This window comes from Cherax quadricarinatus, chromosome 80, assembly GCF_038502225.1.
Source record: "Cherax quadricarinatus isolate ZL_2023a chromosome 80, ASM3850222v1, whole genome shotgun sequence".
NCBI lineage: Eukaryota > Metazoa > Arthropoda > Malacostraca > Decapoda > Parastacidae > Cherax > Cherax quadricarinatus.
In genome coordinates, this window is record NC_091371.1 from 3,170,237 (window position 1) to 3,195,083 (window position 24,847).

General features: G+C 45.3%; 1 protein-coding gene across 1 annotated transcript in view; it reads left to right on the forward strand.

Moving 5' to 3' along the window:
* LOC128702294 (T-box transcription factor TBX20) overlaps positions 1 to 24,847 on the forward strand; it is a 790,238-nt gene that overhangs the window by 671,555 nt on the left and 93,836 nt on the right. The window contains exons 5-7 of the mRNA XM_070102074.1: positions 12,875 to 12,976; positions 15,476 to 15,654; positions 19,700 to 19,747. Coding sequence (XP_069958175.1) covers positions 12,875 to 12,976; positions 15,476 to 15,654; positions 19,700 to 19,747 — 329 coding nt within the window. The remainder of the gene's footprint in view (positions 1 to 12,874; positions 12,977 to 15,475; positions 15,655 to 19,699; positions 19,748 to 24,847) is intronic.

Sequence of the window (24,847 nt, forward strand, 5' to 3'; positions counted from 1 at the left end):
AATAATATATATATATATATATATATATATATATATATATATATATATATATATATATATATATATATATATATATACAAGCACACCTAGAGGTATGTGTATCTCAATGTATATACATCAAGAGATGCAATAGAAGTAGCCTTCAATGTATATATACATAGATACGCCTTGATTCGTCTCTCCCTCTATATACAAAGCATTTAGTTTCATCTCTATTTTAAGGATTAAAGCATCCTTGACTGGTGGTGTAAAGATAACATGGAACCTCAATGGCCCTCGTGTAGCCGTGAGGATTTAAATTCTCATAAACTAACTAGCCACATGGGTTTAGCGGTTAGCGAAATATATCACAATACAATACCACTGTGAGGTCCGGAACTCCCATGGTAAAGCTTCATTGATCACGTCCAAAGTGTAACGTGTTTCCCATAATCATTGAGAAGAGCTGGGTCTCCCTCCCTCCCTCGTCACCCACCAAGACAGCTTCACTGAAGTCGCTGTCACAACAGCCGATGGATGATGCCTTGGCACGCCACACCGACACTGCCAAATGAGTTCTCTATACGCGGAGAACCTAGACTGACCGACGTCATTAAGTGCGTGAATCTTTGATTTGTAGTTTGACAAGTTCTTGGGATGGGTCCGTCTGAGGCTCTGGAACACCACGCATTCTTCACGTAATCTCCGTGACACGTGAATATTGTTCCTCCGCTGACTTACATTTGTTATATTCCTGTGTAATATTCTTGTAGAAGTTCGCAAAGAGCATGACTACATTTATCTCTGGGAATGGACTCTCAGGCTTTCTCTAGCACAACCGTGCTAGTTTACAGTCAAGCATATTTTTTTCTACAGAAATTAGTCCAAAAAGTTCCCTTGTTAAGGGTGTTAGTGTGACTCTGTATACAGCAGAGCCGCACCTACACCAGTGTGACTCTGTATACAGCAGAGCCGCACCTACGCCAGTTTGACTCTGTATACAGCAGCGCCGCACCTACGCCAGTGTGACTCCGTATACAGCAGCGCCGCACCTACGCCAGTGTGACTCCGTATACAGCAGCGCCGCACCTACGCCAGTTTGACTCTCTATACAGCAGAGCCGCACCTACACCAGTGTGACTCTGTATACAGCAGAGCCGCACCTACACCAGCTTGACTCCGTATACAGCAGAGCCGCACCTACACCAGTGTGACTCCGTATACAGCAGAGCCGCACCTACACCAGTGTGACTCCGTATACAGCAGAGCCGCACCTACACCAGTGTGACTCCGTATACAGCAGAGCCGCACCTACACCAGTGTGACTCCGTATACAGCAGAGCCGCACCTACACCAGTGTGACTCCGTATACAGCAGAGCCGCACCTACACCAGTGTGACTCTGTATACAGCAGAGCAGCACCTACACCAGCTTGACTCCGTATACAGCAGAGCCGCACCTACACCAGTGTGACTCCGTATACAGCAGAGCCGCACCTACACCAGTGTGACTCCGTATACAGCAGAGCCGCACCTACACCAGTGTGACTCTGTATACAGCAGAGCCGCACCTACACCAGTGTGACTCCGTATACAGCAGAGCCGCACCTACACCAGTGTGACTCCATATACAGCAGAGCCGCACCTACACCAGTGTGACTCCGTATACAGCAGAGCCGCACCTACACCAGTGTGACTCCGTATACAGCAGAGCCGCACCTACACCAGTGTGACTCTGTATACAGCAGAGCCGCACCTACACCAGTGTGACTCCGTATACAGCAGAGACGCACCTACACCAGTGTGACTCTGTATACAGCAGAGCCGCACCTACACCAGTGTGACTCCGTATACAGCAGAGACGCACCTACACCAGTGTGACTCCGTATACAGCAGAGCCGCACCTACACCAGTGTGACTCTGTATACAGCAGAGCCGCACCTACACCAGTGTGACTCTGTATACAGCAGAGCCGCACCTACGCCAGTGTGACTCCGTATACAGCAGCGCCGCACCTACGCCAGTGTGACTCCGTATACAGCAGCGCCGCACCTACGCCAGTGTGACTCCGTATACAGCAGCGCCGCACCTACGCCAGTGTGACTCCGTATACAGTAGCGCCGCACCTACGCCAGTGTGACTCCGTATACAGCAGAGCCGCACCTACACCAGTGTGACTCCGTATACAGCAGCGCCGCACCTACGCCAGTGTGACTCCGTATTCAGCAGCGCCGCACCTACGCCAGTGTGACTCCGTATACAGCAGCGCCGCACCTACGCCAGTGTGACTCCGTATACAGCAGCGCCGCACCTACGCCAGTGTGACTCCGTATACAGCAGCGCCGCACCTACGCCAGTGTGACTCTGTATACAGCAGCGCCGCACCTACACCAGTTTGACTCCGTATACAGCAGAGCCGCACCTACGCCAGTGTGACTCCGTATACAGCAGCGCCGCACCTACGCCAGTGTGACTCCGTATACAGCAGCGCCGCACCTACGCCAGTGTGACTCCGTATACAGCAGCGCCGCACCTACGCCAGTGTGACTCCGTATACAGCAGCGCCGCACCTACGCCAGTGTGACTCCGTATACAGCAGAGCCGCACCTACGCCAGTGTGACTCCGTATACAGCAGCGCCGCACCTACGCCAGTGTGACTCCGTATACAGCAGCGCCGCACCTACGCCAGTGTGACTCCGTATACAGCAGCGCCGCACCTACACCAGTGTGACTCCGTATACAGCAGCGCCGCACCTACGCCAGTGTGACTCCGTATACAGCAGAGCCGCACCTACGCCAGTGTGACTCCGTATACAGCAGCGCCGCACCTACGCCAGTGTGACTCCGTATACAGCAGCGCCGCACCTACGCCAGTGTGACTCCGTATACAGCAGCGCCGCACCTACGCCAGTGTGACTCCGTATACAGCAGCGCCGCACCTACGCCAGTGTGACTCCGTATACAGCAGAGCCGCACCTACGCCAGTGTGACTCCGTATACAGCAGCGCCGCACCTACGCCAGTGTGACTCCGTATACAGCAGCGCCGCACCTACGCCAGTGTAACTCCGTATACAGCAGCGCCGCACCTACGCCAGTGTGACTCCGTATACAGCAGAGCCGCACCTACACCAGTGTGACTCCGTATACAGCAGAGCCGCACCTACACCAGTGTGACTCCGTATTCAGCAGCGCCGCACCTACGCCAGTGTGACTCCGTATACAGCAGCGCTGCACCTACGCCAGTGTGACTCCGTATACAGCAGCGCTGCACCTACGCCAGTGTGACTCCGTATACAGCAGCGCTGCACCTACACCAGTGTGACTCCGTATACAGCAGCGCCGCACCTACGCCAGTGTGACTCCGTATACAGCAGCGCCGCACCTACACCAGTGTGACTCCGTATACAGCAGAGCCGCACCTACACCAGTGTGACTCCGTATACAGCAGAGCCGCACCTACACCAGAGTGACTCCGAATACAGCAGCGCCGCACCTACACCAGTGTGACTCTGTATACAGCAGAGCCGCACCTACACCAGTGTGACTCTGTATACAGCAGAGCCGCACCTACACCAGTGTGACTCCGTATACAGCAGAGACGCACCTACACCAGTGTGACTCCGTATACAGCAGAGCCGCACCTACACCAGTGTGACTCTGTATACAGCAGAGCCGCACCTACACCAGTGTGACTCTGTATACAGCAGAGCCGCACCTACGCCAGTGTGACTCCGTATACAGCAGCGCCGCACCTACGCCAGTGTGACTCCGTATACAGCAGCGCCGCACCTACGCCAGTGTGACTCCGTATACAGCAGCGCCGCACCTACGCCAGTGTGACTCCGTATACAGTAGCGCCGCACCTACGCCAGTGTGACTCCGTATACAGCAGAGCCGCACCTACACCAGTGTGACTCCGTATACAGCAGCACCGCACCTACGCCAGTGTGACTCCGTATACAGCAGCGCCGCACCTACGCCAGTGTAACTCCGTATACAGCAGCGCCGCACCTACGCCAGTGTGACTCCGTATACAGCAGAGCCGCACCTACTCCAGTGTGACTCCGTATACAGCAGAGCCGCACCTACACCAGTGTGACTCCGTATTCAGCAGCGCCGCACCTACGCCAGTGTGACTCCGTATACAGCAGCGCCGCACCTACGCCAGTGTGACTCCGTATACAGCAGCGCTGCACCTACGCCAGTGTGACTCCGTATACAGCAGCGCTGCACCTACGCCAGTGTGACTCCGTATACAGCAGCGCTGCACCTACACCAGTGTGACTCCGTATACAGCATCGCCGCACCTACGCCAGTGTGACTCCGTATACAGCAGCGCCGCACCTACACCAGTGTGACTCCGTATACAGCAGAGCCGCACCTACACCAGTGTGACTCGGTATACAGCAGAGCCGCACCTACACCAGTATATGCAATGAGTGATGGTAGGGAACAATTTTTAGTATATTGATTGAGCAATAAATCAGTGCTGATTTTTTGTGTGATAGGAAGACAGAGATGATTTGTAAGATATTGCTTTTAAGTGGTAATGAAGGCGTCTGAAAGTGGTAGTTTACGAGAGAAGAATCACAAGGTTTGGGAACCATGAATGATTACTGGGTATGTGATGAATGGTTTGAAAAACCGACAAGTTGAAGATTGAGACACTTATGCAGAATTCTTCAACACTTGTTCAACCTTTGGACGAAGACCTACTTCGACTAGTGGATGGTACCACTATGACCCCGCCTCCATCTGCTTCACCTCACCTCACTACAGTATATAAGCCACGTCTACGGCCCTATGCTGTACATTCTACAAGATTGATGGACTGAACACATCGACTCCAGGTTGAGGGACTGATTACCTCATTCTCCTCCTCTCCTTACGCCTTCCTCTTTGTATTGGACTGATGAAGCCACTGTGTGGCGAAACGTTTCCTGATTAAAGATTCCCATTTGCTGCATAGTGTCATTACTGGGTATCCCTGAGGGGTCTGATAATGATTGTCTATATTTTCCTATTCCTCCAAAGTTTGTGTTTACAACTTGAGAATGCTTCATCCGATCGGCTTGAAATTTTCAACTCTTGTGTACTTTAACTAAGGAAAGGTTTATGCCGTTGATGACATGTACACGTGCCATCTGGTGAATGTTGTGTAGACTTTCTTCGAATTTCGATTCCGTGCAATAATTCAGAATGCCTCTTCCGATCGACATCAAACTTTCAACATAGGCGTTTCCTAATTCTAAGAAGGTGGGCTTTGATTCTTACAAATTTTATTTTTAATGTGGATTTGAAAAAGTAAACAGCTTCTGCAGAAACAACAGGTGGGCGAAACGTCCCATCAGTGATGGGCTGACAACATCGTCTCCAGGCTGTGGGGACTGATTACCTCAAACTCCCGATTTTCAACCCTTCTCTGTGCTGGACTGAAGATGCCACTAACTGGCGAAATGTGTCGACAGTAAATCTATCCATATATTACATAAGTGTCTCATTTATCATCATGTCGGTTCTCTGAACCATTGATCAACACATCCCAGGTGTTGTACATGTATCTATTCCATTAACTTTTCTATTCTATATGCCATTAATGCAACGAAAGTCCTTATGGACTGACCACCTCAAACACACTATCTCCAAGGTTGAAGGACTGATTACATGTTCATTTCACTACTACACCTGCTGCCTCTGTATTTGACTGAAGAAGTCTACTGTGACGGCGAAACGTTTCATCAGTATAGATACCCAACTGTTGCACATGTCTTAAACATCAACTTAACGGTTTTTATACCATTTACAACATGCCTACACTAGCATGCAGTCAGGGGATCAGTCACCTGAGGTCTTCTCTCAACAAAGTACCATGAAAAAAGACACGCAGAAAACGTTTCGCTACTCGCAGAGAAACATTTCCTCTATACATAAGCGCCTTTTTTTTCACATCATGTCGGCATTACCATACAATTTTTCACAGTAACATAACACACTGCACTAATATCGCCAGTGTACAAATTACCGCACGTAATATCTATACATTTTGTGATATTAGTCATTATTTACTGTGCACAGGTTAGACTTTACAATAATTTAAATACTAATATTAATACTATTCATAGATTTATACAATAATACGATATTATTATAAGTACAAAGTTTACTGGTAGGTTCTAGTTCGTTTACTAAGAGTACCAATGTAAGTCTCAGCTGGTAGGTTCTAGTTTGTTTACTAAGAGTACCAATGTAAGTTTCAGCTGGTAGGTTCTAGTTTGTTTACTAAGAGTACCAATGTAAGTTTCAGCTGGTGGGTTCTAGTTTGTTTACTAAGAGTACCAATGTAAGTTTCAGCTGGTAGGTTCTAGTTTGTTTACTAAGAGTACCAATGTAAGTTTCAGCTGGTAGGTTCTAGTTTGTTTACTAAGAGTACCAATGTAAGTTTCAGCTGGTAGGTTCTAGTTCGTTTACTAAGAGTACCAATGTAAGTCTCAGCTGGTAGGTTCTAGTTTGTTTACTAAGAGTACCAATGTAAGTCTCAGCTGGTAGGTTCTAGTTTGTTTACTAAGAGTACCAATGTAAGTTTCAGCTATAGATATGGGTAACACTGTTGTATGGGTGAAGTCAGATGCTGGCTGACTGGTCAGGTGAAGTGAGGTTAGAACCTGGGTCATGTGAGTTGACCTGCTGCATGGGTGAGGTCAGGTGCTAGCCAACAGGTCAGTTGAAGTGAGATGAAGACTAATGGCTAGCATCTTGAGATAACGTCGCATCTCCCCAACGTACAGTGTACAGCTTCCGGCAACAAAGAATCTGTAGTACGCGGGGACAAGACCACATATCTTATGGTCTGGGACCGACCACAACGCTTGTCACATATAGGTGAAAGCATCAGGGGAAGGTGAATAGGAACCCCTTGTATCCAGACACACTACGACAGAACAAACTGAAGAAATATTCACGAGAGTCAAATTCTGACAATTTTTGTAGCACCTCCCAACACAGGACCTGACCCGTGCAGCAACCCAGGCCCAGGTCATTCATGCAGCAACCCAGGCCCAGGTCATTCATGCAGCAACCCAGGTCACTCATGCAGCAACCCAGGTCACCCATGCAGCAAACCAGGTCACCCATGCAGCAACCCAGGTCACCTATGCAACAGTACAGGTCACATGAGGCAGGTACTCGCCTCATTACCTGACCTCACGTACATAGCAGCACAGGTCAGTCACATGACCCTGATCCTCATATCACTCAGTACCTGACTCAGCTCACTCAGCACCTGACTCACCACCTGACTCTCCTTCCTCGTCGCTTCAGTCCCTTCCACCAGAGTTACGTCGTACTGACGTATCACTATTTCTGTGAGGTCACTAAATTCACGTCGTTATAACGTCAGCATTACCAAGTGACGCCACCAAAATTACGTTGTTACGTCATTGTGACGTATCAATATTCCTGTGTGATGTCACCAGAGTTAGGTCCTTTCGACGTGTCGGTATCACCAGGTGACGTCATTAGGTTACAGAAATGACATCGACGTCATTGTTAATTTAAAAAACAGATTAACAAAAGAATGATTTTGTTGTTTGTATTTGTTTATGAGGTAAAATAATTCTGATTTGTAATTATTTTTCGTAATATTTTTGGGGTGAAAATTTTTAAGTAATTAAAATTAGAGTTAATATTAAGAATATTGTTGCACCCTTACACCCTCATACTCGCCCTTATTCCTTCAGATTCTCCCTCATTATCTCCCTTATTCCCTCAGATTCTCCATCATACTCTCACAGTCTCCCTTATATCTTCAATCTCTCCCTCACACCCTCCCTAACACCTTCCCTCACTCTCTCCCTCCCACCCTCCCTCACACCCTCCCACTCTCCCACCCTCTCTCCCTCACTCTCTCGCGCCCTCCCTCCCTCACACCCTCCCTCCCTCACACCCTCCTTCACACCCTCCCTCTCTCCCTCAAACCCAATCTCTCCCTCATACCCTCCCTCACACCCTCCATCTCTCCCTCACACCCTCTCTCCCTCACACCCAATCTCTTCCTCACACCCTCCCTCACGCCCTCCCTCACGCCCATCACCACCAAAGTCCTGACCTCATCACACAAACATTGACACTGGTATATACGATTTCACTTCTCCTCACAGGAGAGGCGCTTGTTTACGAGATCGTTGGGCCATGCAACGAGGTGGTTAGACACACGCAAACTGCCCCTCAGCCATCCACGGCAGACGTAAACTATAGTGTTTGCCCAAACTGCCGCAGCTGTTTTTATGACGAGGCTCTTCAAGGCGATTATTGTCTGCTAGCACAGTCCATCCCGGGTTAATATTGATCCCTGGCACTCTCGCTCCGCGGGAAGTGTGTGTACTTACCTGGTTTTACTTACCTGGCACTCTCGCTCCGCGGGAAGTGTGTGTACTTACCTGGTTGTACTTACCTGGCACTCTCGGTCCGCGGGAAGTGTGTGTACTTACCTGGTTGTACTTACCTGGCACTCTCGCTCCGCGGAAAGTGTGTGTACTTACCTGGTTGTACTTACCTGGCACTCTCGCTCCGCGGGAAGTGTGTGTACTTACCTAGTTGTACTTACCTGGCACTCTCGCTCCGCGGGAAGTGTGTGTACTTACCTGGTTGTACTTACCTGGCACTCTCGTTCTGCGGGAAGTGTGTGTACTTACCTGGTTGTACATACCTGGCACTCTCGCTCCGCGGGAAGTGTGTGTACTTACCTGGTTGTACTTACCTGGCACTCTCGTTCTGCGGGAAGTGTGTGTACTTATCTGGTTGTACTTACCTGGCACTCTCGCTCCGCGGGAAGTGTGTGTACTTACCTGGTTGTACTTACCTGGCACTCTCGTTCTGCGGGAAGTGTGTGTACTTATCTGGTTGTACTTACCTGGCACTCTCGCTCCTCGGCAAGTGTGTGTACTTACCTGGCACTCTCGCTCCGCGGAAAGTGTGTGTACTTACCTAGTTGTACTTACCTGGCACTCTCGCTCCGCGGGAAGCGTGTGTACTTACCTGGTTGTACTTACCTGGCGCTCTCGCTCCGCGGCAAGTGTGTGTACTTACCTGGCACTCTCGCTCCGCGGGAAGTGTGTGTACTTACCTGGTTGTACTTAACTGGTTCTACTCACCTGGTTGTACTTACCTGATTGTACTTACCTGGTTGTACTCACCTGGTTGTACTCACCTGGCTGTACTTACCTGGTTGTACTTACCTGGTTGTACTTACTGGTTGTATTTACCTGGCTGTACTCACCCGGCTGTACTTTGTTGTACTCACCAGGTTGTACTCACCGGATTGTACTTACCTGGTTGTACTTAACTGATTGTACTCACCGGTTGTACTCACCTGGTTGTACTCTCCTGGTTGTACTCTCCTGGTTGTACTCACCTGGTTGTACTCACCTGGTTGTACTCATCTGGTTGTACTCACCTGGTTGTACTTGCCTGGTTGTACTTACCTGGTTGTACTTACCTGGTTGTACTCACCTGGTTGTACTTACCTGATTGTACTTACCTGCTTGCGCTCACCCGGTTGTACTCACCTGGTTGTACTCACCTGGTTGTACTCACCTGGTTGTACTTACCTGGTTGAACGTACCTGGTTGAACTTACCTAGTTGTACTCACCTGGTTGTACTCAACTGGTTGTATTTACATGGTTGTACTCACCTGCTTGTACTTACCTGTTTGTAATTAGCCGGTTGTTCTCACCTGGTTGTGCTTACCTGGTTGTACTTACCTGTTTGTAATTAGCCGGTTGTTCTCACCTGGTTGTACTTACCTGGTTGTACTTACCTGGTTGTACTCACCTGGTTGTACTTACCTGTTTGTAATTAGCCGGTTGTTCTCACCTGGTTGTACTTACCTGGTTGTACTTACCTGGTTGTACTCACCTGGTTGTACTCAACTGGTTGTATTTACATGGTTGTACTCACCTGCTTGTACTTACCTGTTTGTAATTAGCCGGTTGTTCTCACCTGGTTGTACTTACCTGGTTGTACTTACCTGGTTGTACTCACCTGCTTGTACTTACCTGTTTGTAATTAGCCGGTTGTTCTCACCTGGTTGTACTTACCTGGTTGTACTTACCTGATTGTACTTACCTGCTTGCGCTCACCCGGTTGTACTCACCTGGTTGTACTCACCTGGTTGTACTCACCTGGTTGTACTTACATGGTTGTACTCACCTGCGTGTACTTACCTGTTTGTACTTAGCCGGTTGTTCTCACCTGGTTGTACTTACCTGGTTGTACTCACCTGGTTGTACTTACATGGTTGTACTTACCTACTTGTACTTACCTGCTTGTACTCACCCGGTTGTACTCACCTGGTTGTACTTACCTAGTTGTACTCACCTGCTTGTACTTACCTGCTTGTATTTACCTGTTTGTACTTACCTTGTTGTACTTACCTGGTTGTACTCACCTAGTTGTACTTACCTTGTTGTACTCACCTGCTTGTACTCATCTGGTTCTACTTATCTGGTTGTACTCACCTGGTTGTTCTTACCTGGTTGTACTTACCTGGTTGTACTCACCTAGTTGTACTTACCTGGCTGTACTCTCCTGGTTGTGCTTACCTGGTTGTACTCGCCTGCTTGTACTCATCTGGTTGTACTCACCTGCTTGTACTTACCTGATTGTACTTACCTGTTTGTACTTACCTGGTTGGGCTCACCTGGTTGTACTCTCCTGGTTGTGCTACCTGGTTGTACTCACCTGCTTGTAATCATCTGGTTGTACTCAACTGGTTGTACTAGTACCACTACTCCTGGTACCAAGTCTACGTCCAACACTAATACTATTACTTCTACTATTACTATTACTACTACTAATAGTAGTGCTACTAATAGTAGTATTAATAGTACTAATAGTAATATTAACAGCACTACTATTAATACTATGCTAGTACGACTAGTGCAACTACTATTATTACTAGTACAGCTGCTAGTATTACTATTACTACTATTACTACTACTAATAGTAGTGCTACTAATAGTAGTATTAATAGTAATATTAATAGCACTACTATTAATACTATGCTAGTACGACTAGTGCAACTACTATTGTTACTAGTACAGCTGCTAGTATTACTATTACTACTATTACTACAACTTCCACCCGATACCGTGTTGTTATCTAATTTTTTTTGCCAAAGTTATGACTTGACAATGGTCCAGAAAGGGGCGAAACATCGTCACAACGTTTCCCTCCTATATACGGGCTTCTGATGAATTGTTCCAGTAATGGAACACTTAAGTCATGGAACAAATCATTGCATATGAGCTGTATGATCCATAAGAGTTTAGCGCTCAAGGAGGGATATTATAATGATCTAGGGAATAGTGGTATGGTTGTCTTCTTAGTAGTTGTGAGTGAGGAAGCCGAGTCGTAGCTCCTGGACCCATAATAATTGACGGTAACTGATGCTGTTACCTGGTATAAAAGAAACTGAGGTAAACACCTGGACACAACGTTTCGCTCCCGGGACCTGGATCTAGAGCCCAGGACCGAAATATTTTGTAATATATCCTGGTGTTCGGTCACATGACCATTTTAAATCATACCTATTCTTTAAGCTACGTAAAGAATCCGCCTCAACTGCCACATCATCCAGTTTATTTCACTGTATATTTTCCTACGTAAATAAAATTTTTTAATTAAATCTCAGGTCCATATATATATATATATATTTATATATATATGTGTATATATATGTATATATATATGTATATATATATGTATATATGTATATATATGTATATGTATATATATGTATATGTATATATATGTATATGTATATATATGTATATGTATATATATGTATATGTATATATATGTATATGTATATATATGTATATGTATATATATGTATATGTATATATATGTATATGTATATATATGTATATGTATATATATGTATATGTATATATATGTATATGTATATATATGTATATGTATATATATGTATATGTATATATATGTATATGTATATATATGTATATGTATATATATGTATATGTATATATATATATGTATATGTATATATGTATATATATATATATATATATATATATATATATATATATATAATTATAGGTAGTAGGTTGGTAGACAGCAACCGCCCAGGGAGGTACTACCGTCCTGCCAAGTGAGTGTAAAACGAAAGCCTGTAATTGTTTTACATGATGGTAGGATTGCTGGTGTCCTTTTTTCTGTCTCATGAACATGCAAGATTTCAGGTACGTCTTGCTACTTCTACTTACACCTAGGTCACACTACACATACATGTACAAGCACATATATATACACACCCCTCTGGGTTTTCTTCTATTTTCTTTCTAGTTCTTATTCTTGTTTATTTCCTCTTATCTCCATGGGGAAGTGGAACAGAATTCTTCCTCCGTAAGCCATGCGTGTTGTAAGAGGCGACTAAAATGCCGGGAGCAAGGGGCTAGTAACCCCTTCTGCTGTATATATTACTAAATGTAAAAGGAGAAACTTTTGTTTTTCCTTTTGGGCCACCCTGCCTCGGTGGGATACGGCCGGTGTGTTGAAAGAATATATATATATGGACCTGAGATTTAAGTAAAAATTTATATATCTAAATTAATATATATATATATATATATATATATATATATATATATATATATATATATATATATATATATATTATATATTCAAATCTTCCGGGTTTACCGAAATTCTTACTGAGCATTTTCAAAAATTTCCAGAACATTTGTATGCATTATTAAGAAATAAATAAGTTATTATTATTATTATTATTATTATTATTATTATTATTATTATTATTGATAACTTTCTCTTGATAAATTGTTCCGTAACCTTCCTCCGTTTTCTCCCTACTGCAGACGGATGTTCCCTACAGTGAGAGTGTCCTTCACGGGTCTCAAGAGTGAGGATCGCTACCTGGTGCTCCTGGATATCGTCCCTATGGACAATAAGAGATACAGGTGTGTGTCTGTGTGTATGTTTGCAGTGTAATTACACATTTGTAACTACAGTAGCACAGTTATTCCCCTGGTGACCTGTATTTAGAGCTCTGATCATATATATATCGTATCTTGGCTTAAATAGCAACGCTCTTCTTGCCGAAAAAGGCAAACCAAAATTTGTGTATGCAATAATTTCGCAAAAATTATTCTGAACCTAACGATAAAAATATGTTTAATTACCTTTGTTTATTAGTAATTATTGTAAATTCATCTAAAATATATTTATTTGGATTAGGCTAAATTCAATTGCGCTTGTTATAATAAGGTTAGGTAAGTTTCTTAAGGTTCTTTTGGGACAAAATTATTAATTTTTACATTAACATAAATTAAAAGATGTCTTTAAACACATAAGAGAAAATTTTAGAAAGGACTTAATTTTAAATGAGTTCTTGCTAATTGACCAGTTTTACCTATTCGGCACCATATATATATATATATATATATATATATATATATATATATATATATATATATATATATATATATATATATATATATATAACAACATTGCGACTAGCAAAGGGCTCGAACCCAAGCTGCTTTGGCCCGCCTCATAGCGAACGAAAACACACGACTCAGCAACTCACAGGACCAGTAGGACTGCGTGGTCCTGTGGGTTAGAGCGTGATGTGTTTTCGCTCACCATGAGGCGGGCCAAAGCAGCATGGGTTAGTCCTTGGCTAGTCGCAGTGTTGTTACTGATCAATAGCACTCGTTCGTGGTTACAATAATTATATACATAAATATATATATATATATATATATATATATATATATATATATATATATATATATATATATATATATATATATAACAGTTTCCAGTGTTTGAAGAGCCTGCTAATCTCTGTTTTAATGTATTCCACTGGCCAGCCACTCTAACAAGAAAACACTTCTGTTGCCCTTTCCACCCTTCAATTTGCCACAGTGGCTTCGTGTTATCCCTGCTGTAGGTACTAAGAAATCTTCTTTACCTATTTTTTCATGTGTGTGTGTGTGTGTGTGTGTGTACTCACCTAATTGTATTTACCTAATTGTAATTACAGGGGCCGAGACTCAGCTCCTGGCCCCGCCTCTTCACTGATCGCTACTAGGTGCTCTCTCTGCTCCCTGAGCTTTGTCATACCTCGTCTTAAAGCTATGTATTGTTCCTGCCTCCACTACATCACTTGCTAGGCTATTCCACTTCCTGACGACTCTGTGTGTATGTGTATGCGCTTCGGTGATAGGTTGGGTGTGATGTAGACCTGTGAATCTAGCACACGTAAGGGTTGTACATCGTCTATAACATGTTCTCTCCTTGCTCTCTCTTCCTCGTCATTCATTCTCATATACATTACCTCCTATTCATGTCCAGTAACATCTTATCTGTACCATTCCTGTCAAGATATTCGTAGAATTTCTGGCAGTGTTTACTCTCCTCTATACTTTCTTATCTGAATACAGTGATAAAAATGTTTTACAATTTGCGAAGTGTTACAATTTGCGAAGTGAATGAAATTATTTCCAAACGTTATTTCAGACTGGAACGCTTTTACGAATTGTTAAGAGGCACGTAAGTTCCTCCGTCTTCTAATATCATGTTCATTTTTCCACTATAATCTTCCTTGTCCATAATTACCATCGCATTTGCTTAGTTTCGTAAGGTGAAGTCCAGGATCTTTCCTTAATTCATGGTATAACTTAACAAATCTTTGAGGACAACTGTGTTGCAGAGATCTCAGCTTTGCTCAGACCTCTGCAACACAACTATCCTCAGAGATTTGTTAAGTTATACGATGAATTAAAGGAAGATCCTGGACTTCACCTTACGAAGCAGAGAAAGCAAATGTGATAGTAATTATGGACAAGGTAGATTATAGTGGAAAAATGAACATGATACTAGAAGACGGAGGAACTTCAACCTCAAACCTTCTAAAATCTCTGATTGGCTGGGGATGAAAGGTAACAAGTGGAAGACTAAGCTGGTGGCTGCGAGTATGGTAAACGACTCATAGTGGCTACTGGGCGTCTAGCTGTGTGGCGCAATACTTCGTGCTTTTGATACAGAGTACATAGGTTTGAATTTTGCCCTGGTCTGAGATAATGTTTTTACACACACACACACACACACACACACACACACACACACACACACACACACACACACACACACACACACATACACACACACACACACACACACACACACACACACACACACACACACACATTTTGCACTCAGATACGCTTACTACCGCGGACCCTCCACTACCGGTATTTCCTCTAATACTAGTGCTACTACTACTACTACTACTATTACTATTACTACTACTACTAATACTACTAATAATATTATTACTATTACTACTACTATTACTACTACTACTATTACTACTGTTACTCTTACTACTATTACTCTTACTACTACTACTATTACTGTTGCTATTACTACTACTAGTGATAATGTCCACACAGGTACGCGTACCACCGGTCGTCGTGGTTGGTAGCAGGAAAAGCGGACCCACCGCCTCCCTACCGTCTCTACGCTCACCCTGACTCACCCTACACCGGCGACCAACTCAAGAAGCAGATTGTCTCCTTCGAGAAAGTCAAACTCACCAACAACGAGATGGACAAACACGGCCACGTAAGTAGTGAATATCAGTAAGTAGTGAATATCAGTAAGTAGTGAATATCAGTAAGTAGTGATATCAGTATATCAGTTTACCTGGAGTTCACCTGGAGAGAGTTCCGGGGGTCAACGCCCCCGCGGCCCGGTCTGTGACCAGGCCTTATGGTGAATCAGAGCCTGATCAACCAGGCTGTTACTGCTGGCTGCACGCAATCCAACGTACGAGCCACAGCCCGGCTGGTCAGGTACTGACTTTAGGTGCTTGTCCAGTGCTTACTTGAAGACAGCCAGGGGTCTATTGGTAATCCCCTTTATGTATTCCGGGAGGAAGTTGAACAGTCTCGGGCCCCTGACACTTATTGTATTGTCTCTTAACGTGCTAGTGACACCCCTGCTTTTCATTGGGGGGATGTTGCATCGTCTGCCGAGTCTTTTGCTTTCGTTGTGAGTGATTTTCGTGTGCAAGTTCAGTACTAGTCCCTCTAGGATTTTCCAGGTAAGATTTTTCAGTAAGTATATCAGTAAATAGTGAATATCAGTAAGTAGTGAATATCAGTAAGTAGTGAATATCAGTAAGTAGTGAATATCAGTAAGTAGTGAATATCAGTAAGTAGTGAATATCAGTAAGTAGTGAATATCAGTAAGTAGTGAATATCAGTAAGTAGTGAATATCAGTAAGTAGTGAATATCAGTAAGTAGTGAATATCAGTAAGTAGTGAATATCAGTAAGTAGTGAATATCAGTAAGTAGTGAATATCAGTAAATAGTGAATATCAGTAAATAGTGAATATCAGTAAATAGTGAATATCAGTAAGTAGTGAATATTAGTGAGTCATGGTCAGTGTTTATTCAGCAATATAACATTCAATAATACGATTTTTTTTCCAGTCCTGTTGAAAATTCGCGAATATTTTTGAAAGCGTTTTCAAAGGGCAAGCAATGGCCCTCAAGTGATGATTTTAATGTAATTTCAGTATTTTTTAAGAAATCTAAGCAACCGTTCTTAACACACAATAAAAATTCTTAGTAAATTACAAATAACATATACTTAAGCTTTACGTAGTATACATATGAACACTCTGACGTTACAACATGAATGGCGTACGATACTGACAGGATAAAATATTAGTCTGTCTATACTAGTTGATGTATTATACTGATGGAGCCACTGAACGTGATATTTCACTCGTGTTTATTGTAATTCATAAGACCACTGACACGTCAAGTCGTGTGGAATCCTGCCTGTGTGGCCACCCAGCACTGCTGCACCGCACTGGTTGCCACACTCAGCACGCTGCCACTCAGACTCGCCACACCAGCACGGCGCCACACTCAGCACTGGCTGCCACACCAGCACTGGTTGCCACACTCAGCACTGGCTGCCACACTCAGCACGGCTGCCACTCAGCACGGTGCCACACTCAGCACTGTGCCACACTCACGCACTGGCGCCACCCTCAGCACTGGTGCCACACTCAGCACTGGTTGCCACTCCAGCACTGGTTGCCACACTCAGCACTGGCTGCCCACTCAGCACCCACACTGAGTTGCCACACTCAGCACTGGCTGCCACACTCAGCACTGGTTGCCACACTCAGCCTGGTTGCCACACTCAGCACTGGTGCCACACTCAGCACGTTGCCACACTCAGCACTGGTTGCCACACTCAGCACTGCTGCCACACTCAGCACTGGCCCACTCAGCACTGGCTGCCACACTCGCACTGGTTGCCACACTCAGCACTGTTGCCACACTCAGCACTGGCTGCCACATCAGCACTGGTTCCACACTCAGCACTGGCTGCCACACTCAGCACTGGCTGCCACACTCAGCACTGGCCACTCAGCGCACGACTCAGCACTGGCTGCCACACTCAGCACTGGTGCCACTCAGCACTGTGCCACACTCAGCACTGGTTGCCACACCTGTCCAGCACTGGTTGCCACCTCAGCACTGGTCGCACACTCAGCACTGGTCTGCACCTCCACACGCCGGCCTCACACTGGTAGCACCTCAGCACTGGCCTGCCACACTCAGACTGGTTGCCACACTCAGCACTGGTGCCACACCAGCACTGGCTGCCCACTCAGCACGGGCTGCCACACTCAGCACTGGCTGCCCACTCGCACTGCCACACTCACCTCCACTCACACTGGTTGCCACACTCAGCACTGGCTGCCAATCCAACTCGTTGCCACAAGGTCACTCGTTGCCACACTCAGCACGGCTTTCACCTCAGCACAGGCTGCACGCTAGCAGCTGCCACCTAACTGGTTCACTCAGCACTTTGTGCCACACTTACAGCACTGTATACACACCTGTCACACAGGGAGGACAAGGTGCGGTGCCATCAATGTCAGACGGTGCCACACTTTTCAGTCCTGGTGCCATCAGCACTAGTATGCCACCTCCAGCACGGTTGCCAACTCAGCACGGCGCACATCGGCACTGGCTGCCACACTCAGCACTGCCACACCCACACACCACCACACACACAACATAGCACTAGGCTACACCAGCACTGAGGACGCGAATCAGCAGGAAGTCATCACCAGCACTGGTTGCCACCCGCACTGGCTAGCCACACTCAGCACGGTAAGCCACACTGGTGAAACAGCACTGAGACTGCTCAAGCACGGACCACACTAGCTGGCTGTGCACATCAGGCACATTGCCACACTCAACACCGGGCTTCAACTACAGCACTGGTGCCACACTCAGCACGGCTGCACATCTCAGCACGCTGCCATCAACTAAGCCACGTTAGACTGCTGCCCTTCCTCTTCTGCACATCACTTACTGGAGCATGCAAAAAGTTTTGAAGCACATGGCCAGCACATGGTCTGCCACCTTGAGAGGCCAACCTATGCACTCAAATGCCACACTCACACTGGTTGCCACTCAGCACTGGCTCTGAACAGCAATGATTCCAACTATTTAGCAGAGTGCTTAACCCAGAGCTACTGCCACATCTAGATGGAGACATCAGCATGGCAGCACTCGAGAACGTGGTTCACACTCAGCACTGGTTGCCACCTCAGCACTGGCTGCCACACACTGTTGCCACCTCAGTCTTTCCACACTCAGCACTGAGCGGACAAGCAGGTGCCACACTCAGCACGCTGCCACATGCAGCACTGGTGCACACCAGCACGCTGACTCCAAGCACTACGGTGACACAGACTGTCACATCAAGCACTGCTGCCCCCTCAGCACGTGGTCACACTCAGCCTGGCTGCCACTCAGCACTGGTTGCCACACTGCGGCTGCTGCATCACTACTGGTTGCCAGACTCAGCACTGGTTGCCACCTCAGCACTGGTGCCACCTCAGCACTAGTTGCCACCTCGCCTGGTGCACACCTAGCACTGGCTGCCACTCAGCACTGGCTACGACTCAAGCACTGGCCGCTCACACTCAGCACTGGCCGCCACCAACAGGTTTCCAACTCAGCATGTTTGCACACCAGCACAGGCTGCCACCAGCACTGTGGCCACCAAGCAGGTTGCCACATCAGCCTGTGCGCCTGCACTGCTCGCCAAGCCACACTGGCCTCACACACTTCAGCACATCGTATGCACACTCAGCATAACTCCGCTTGAATCCTAACGTCCATTTCAGAATGCTTCAAGTCTTTAATAACTGACGTGCCTTTAGAACGGCAAGTCTCCATGGCTCAGAGGTTATTGCAGACTGGTAACTAAGACTTTGGGATCTGTAGAATGCAATTTTTAATTATAGCAAATTTCATAGTGCTGCGAACACTGTCATATCCACAGCCAAAGAGAAGAATAGGTAACTGAGTATCTTTATGAAGATCCGTGTGCAGACCAGTAGCATTTCAGTTCCATAGGAGATGGCATACATCAGTGTTAATGAATCAGTCCCTCCCAGCCTTGCAGAACTTATAAACAGAAGTAAGATAGAAGTAGCCCAGCACCTCGTGCACACACACACACACACACACACACACACACACACACACACACACACACACACACAACCACACACACCCTCAATAAATAGATAAGAAGTCTGATGACAGATTGAAAAAATACCGGCGGAAAGTCAAGTTAGAACACTGGTTTCATCCCGTTCACCAGAAGAAAGACCACAGTAAAGCCAGACAAAAGAGTAATCAAACAGATATTTCAGAAGGCTGCAAGAGTTGGAACGGACAATTTAAGTGTTCTTGTGAGAACAGCGCAACAGCCAGAGGCAAAGCAACTGGTAAGTCATAATTGGAAGCGTGACTTAAGCAGTGGAAGGCCTCAGATAGATGACCACGGCACCATCTATGCGGTCATATATCAAGACCCGTTAGCAAACACTTGTCCCATTTTCCTTACTTTCACAGTATATTTAACTGGAAAGAGGTGGAAATAGAAAGCACATGGGACCTAAAAATGTGTTCCATGCTTTTGAGAGAGCAGACGAACACTATATGACCCATTAAATGAAAATTCAAGTCAAATGATATGGTAATTGCCAGAGGTCTGAAGACAGCAAATGTAATTCAATATTTAAGAAAGGAGAAGGAGCATTAAACCAGAGACATTATTCTGGCAGTATGTAAGGTGGTAGAGATTATCAGGAAGAGTGGTAGAGCACTTGGAGAAGTGGTTCATAACGATAATCAGTACTGGTTTAGAGATGGTAATGTTAAATCATAAACCTCTTGGAGTTCTTTTGCTAACAAAAGAAGCAGTAAGAGAGATAGAGAAGAGAGAGGAGAGAGAGAATAAATTGCAGAGCCATGAGAACAGACACTAAGAAGACGCACAGTAGATCAAAGAGCATCTTGCAGGAAGACAACAGTGATGATTGTCCGAGAAATCGAGTATAAATAAATGGTTCTGCACTCGTGGCTGTTGTATCGCTGTTGTTGCAGCTGCTGCATGTTACTACTGGTGCTGCTAGTGTTACTACTAGGTGCTAGTGTACATGCTGCTGCTAGTGTTACACTGAGTGCTGCTGCAGTGTTACTACGGTGCTGCTGCAGTGTTCACTGGTGCTGCTGCTGTGTCACTGTCCTGCTGCCGTGCATTGACGCGTGAGGCTTGAGCTGAGTTCCTACGGCCCCTGCTGGTTGTCGTAACCTGCTGTGGTCACGGTGCCGCTGCTTCGTGTTATACTTACGCTGTGGATGTTCTACTGGGCTGCTGCTGTTACTTGGTGCGCGCTGAGTTTCACTGGTTCCTGCGGTTATACCGGCGCGCTAGGTTATTTGCAATCGTGCTACGTTCTAGCATGTTACCTGGGCGCTAGCGTATTCCACGGCACGCTGGAGTTACCGTGCTGCTGCATGTTCCACTAGGTGCCTGCTATGTTACTACTGGTGTGTAACCTAGTGATGATTCTGCTGTGGCTCTCAGGTTGTTACCGAGGCTGGCTGCTGAGCTGTACTACGGTCATCGCTGCGTAGGTTTACTGCTGGTGCTGTTCGTGTCACTCTGGTACTGCTGGTGTTACTGCATGTTGCTCTGCTGTGCTGCTGTGTTCTACTGCTGTGTTGTTACCTGGTGCTGCTGCTATGTGCTACTGCTGTGTTACTAGTGCTGCTGCTGCGGCAATTTAAGAATCCTGCAAGAATCACTATTAGAATCACAAATGGCATACCAGAAGTGATAGTCAGATGTATCTCAGCTTACAGATGAGGTAAAATTAATAAGAATAAAAAAACGATAAAAAAGAGGAAAACTGCAGTTAAACCTGAACAAAGTGGTCAGGTAAATTACTTCTTCAGTACAACCCACCACCAAATACAAGTTTATAAAAATAGGGTAAGGAGCCAGAACCAGAGTATAGACAGGAGGCTGCAAACCTCAGTTAAGATCTAGGGGTGAGCATGATGCCAAGCACATCACAGGAGACTCGCATCAACCTCTGAAGTGAATGCTCAATGGTAAATCTAAAAGCAGCCTTCAGGAATGCCAACACAGTCATTCACATTTGCATATTCGACCTATATTAGGTCTACCCTGAAGTATGCAGCGCCAGCACGGAACCCTCTCTAGATAAAGCCTGCTAAGATGCTGGAAGAAGTGCAGAGGTATGCAACGAAACCAAGACTAAGGAAAGTAATAATAATTTTTATTTCAGCCCGATACAATGTTTAGAGATGGGTGACATCTAGGTGTGCATGCTGAAAGACCATCATTATGCAGTGCATTTGGGAGAAGCAAAAGGAACAAGATCGTGAGTAAAACAAGCCATTATCGACATTACAAAGTGGAACAGCAAGCAGCTGGCTGCATCACGCACGCTTATACCTCTTTACCAACCACGAAAATATCACACCCAACGAAAAGCGAAAATTTGAAGTGTGATTCATTTTTGCAGCTCCCCTCCGTGATTATGCAGTCGAATGGTTGCCTGTGGGAGGCCACCAGAGGTCGCTGGAGGCCAGCACCATCACTGGCCGCAAAAACAACCCACATCACCAATGATTAAGTTATTCGTGGCCCGCTGGGAAATCCGGCTGCATTAGCCCAATACGCTGACTGCGTCATTGAACGCCGCCTGTCAAATGCCGTGACACGAAATTGTCGCAATTGGAATTAGTTGGATTAAAACAGCAAGTTGACGAACGGTACACGGAATCAGTGTCTGGCTTTGATAAGGTAAACGGCGAGGCCATTGCAAGCATGACCACAATTATTCCACAGTTTGCTGCCGATAGCGCATTGATTACTGTCCAAAATGCGATGAAATAACCACACATCTATTGCATCTGAGCTGTCAATTGACATGCCGTAGTAGAGTAGCTCCGCTGTGGTAGTGGTAGATGTGATCACCATTGATTGAACGTGTCCTCAATTTGCCAGGGTTTGCTATGCTAGCACTAGGCGGGTTTTTGGGGACTCTATCGGGGCAGCACTGACGAAGTAGCAACCGCTGCTCTCGTGTTAGTGATATGGTAATGCAATATTGATAATGCTGCTCGGGAAGGGAGGGGAGAGGAGGGGGAGATGGGCTCAGTGGTCGCAGCTTCGTGGTAATTTGTACTGTTCTCTCTCTGTGTATTGTATAATTTGTGTTCTCTCTCTTTGTGTATTTTGTATTGTTCTCTATGTATTGTGTATTTGTGTTGTTCTCTCTAGTATTGTGTATTTGTGTTGTTCTCTCTGTGTATTGTGTATTTGTGTTGTTCTCTCTGTGTATTGTGTAGTATTTGTACCACCTATAATTCATATTATTATTTCTAAATCACTGGCTCTCAGACACGACATTTTCATTGCCTCTAACATCCTCCTCCTCCTCACTGTAACATTCACAACCCATGCACCATACCCAGTTAAGAGTACTGGTATCACTATACTCTCTATTCCCTTCTTTGCCTCCATGAAAAATGTTCTTTGTCTCCACAGATGTCTCAATGCACCACTCACCTCGTCTTTCATAGACCTGTCTACTGGCAAGTCTACTCCCAAATATCTGAACACATTCACTTCCTTCATACTCCCTCCTTCCACTCTGTTACCTAATCTTTCATTACCTAATTTTTTGTTACTCCCATCACCTTGCTATTTCCTATGTTCATCTTTACACACCCTCCCAAATTCGTCTACCAACTTTTGTAACTTCTCTTCAAAGACTCCCAAAAGCACAGTATCATCAGCAAAAAAGCAAATTTGGTAACTCCTTTTTGTGTCAGATTCTTTGTCTTTGAAACCCATACCCCTTCCCAACACCCTTCCATTCACTTGTTTTACAACCCTGTCTATAAATATGCTAAGCAACTATGGTGACATCACGCATCCCAGCTTCCCTTCCTAAGGCCTACTTTTAGGGAAAATAATCTCCCTCTCTCTCTCCTAGATACCCTAAACTGAACCTCACTATCTTCATAAAAACTTGACTGCTTTCAGTAACCTACCATCGATTCCATAAACTTGCAACATCTGCCACATTGCCCTCCTATCCATCCTATCATATGCCTTTTCCAAATCCATAAATATAACAAAAGCTTCTGTACCCTTATCTAAATTCTGTTCATGTATAACCTCTACTGTAAACACTTAGTCTACACATCCTTCCCTTTCATTTTCTGAAGCCTCTTGTTGATCTGCGATCCTGCTTTCAGTCTTATCCTTAATTATTTTAGTAGTAATACTACCATACACTTTACCTGGTATACTCAACAGGACTATTTATCTATTTTATTATTATAATTATTATCATTATTATTATTATTATTATTATTATTATTATTGTTGTTGTAATTACTATTATTATTATAGTCAGTTCAAGACTTTTTTAGTACTTGTAGAGACTATTACTACTGTCCCTATCACTACCAGTATTTGGTAATTTAAATCACTGTTTAATTCTATAAGGCCCGGTGATGGGCCGGGCCGCGGGGACTGACCCCCGGAACACACTCCAGGTATACTCTAGGTATGCTTCAGGTATACCTAGATATACTTCAGGTATACTTCAGGTATACTCTAGGTATACTTCAGGTGTACTCTAGGTATACTTCAGGTATACTCTAGGTATACTTCAGGTATACTCTAGGTATACTTCAGGTATACTCTAGGTATACTTCAGGTATACTCTAGGTATACTTCAGGTATACTCTAGGTATACTTCAGGTATACTCTAGGTATACTTCAGGTATACTCTAGGTATACTTCAGGTATACTCTAGGTATACTTCAGGTATACTCTAGGTATACTTCAGGTATACTCTAGGTATACTTCAGGTATACTCTAGGTATACTTCAGGTATACTCTAGGTATACTTCAGGTATACTCTAGGTATACTTCAGGTATACTCTAGGTATACTTCAGGGGTATACATCGGACCGTCAGTTACCGGTACTCAGGTCATCTCAGGACTGTCAGTTACCAGACTTCAGGTAACCTAGGATCTCAGATACCTGGATGCTCAGGTAACATGATGCTCAGGTACCAGGCATGACTCAGATCTCAGGTACTGCACTGGCAGTACCTAGTATGCTCAGGATACTGGATGCTCAGTCATACCTGTCAGTTACTCAGTGACTCCAGGTCATGACTCAGTTACCGGACTTCAGGTTACCGACTTCAGGTTACACCGGAGACTCGGTCAGTATACTCTGAGGATTCAGGTTACACGGTACTCAGTCTCAGGTTACACACTTCCAGGTTACCAGCGACCTGTTCAGTTACCAGGATCTCAGGTTACACGACTCGTCTTCAGGATACCTGGATACCAGGTTAGGCAGCTCAG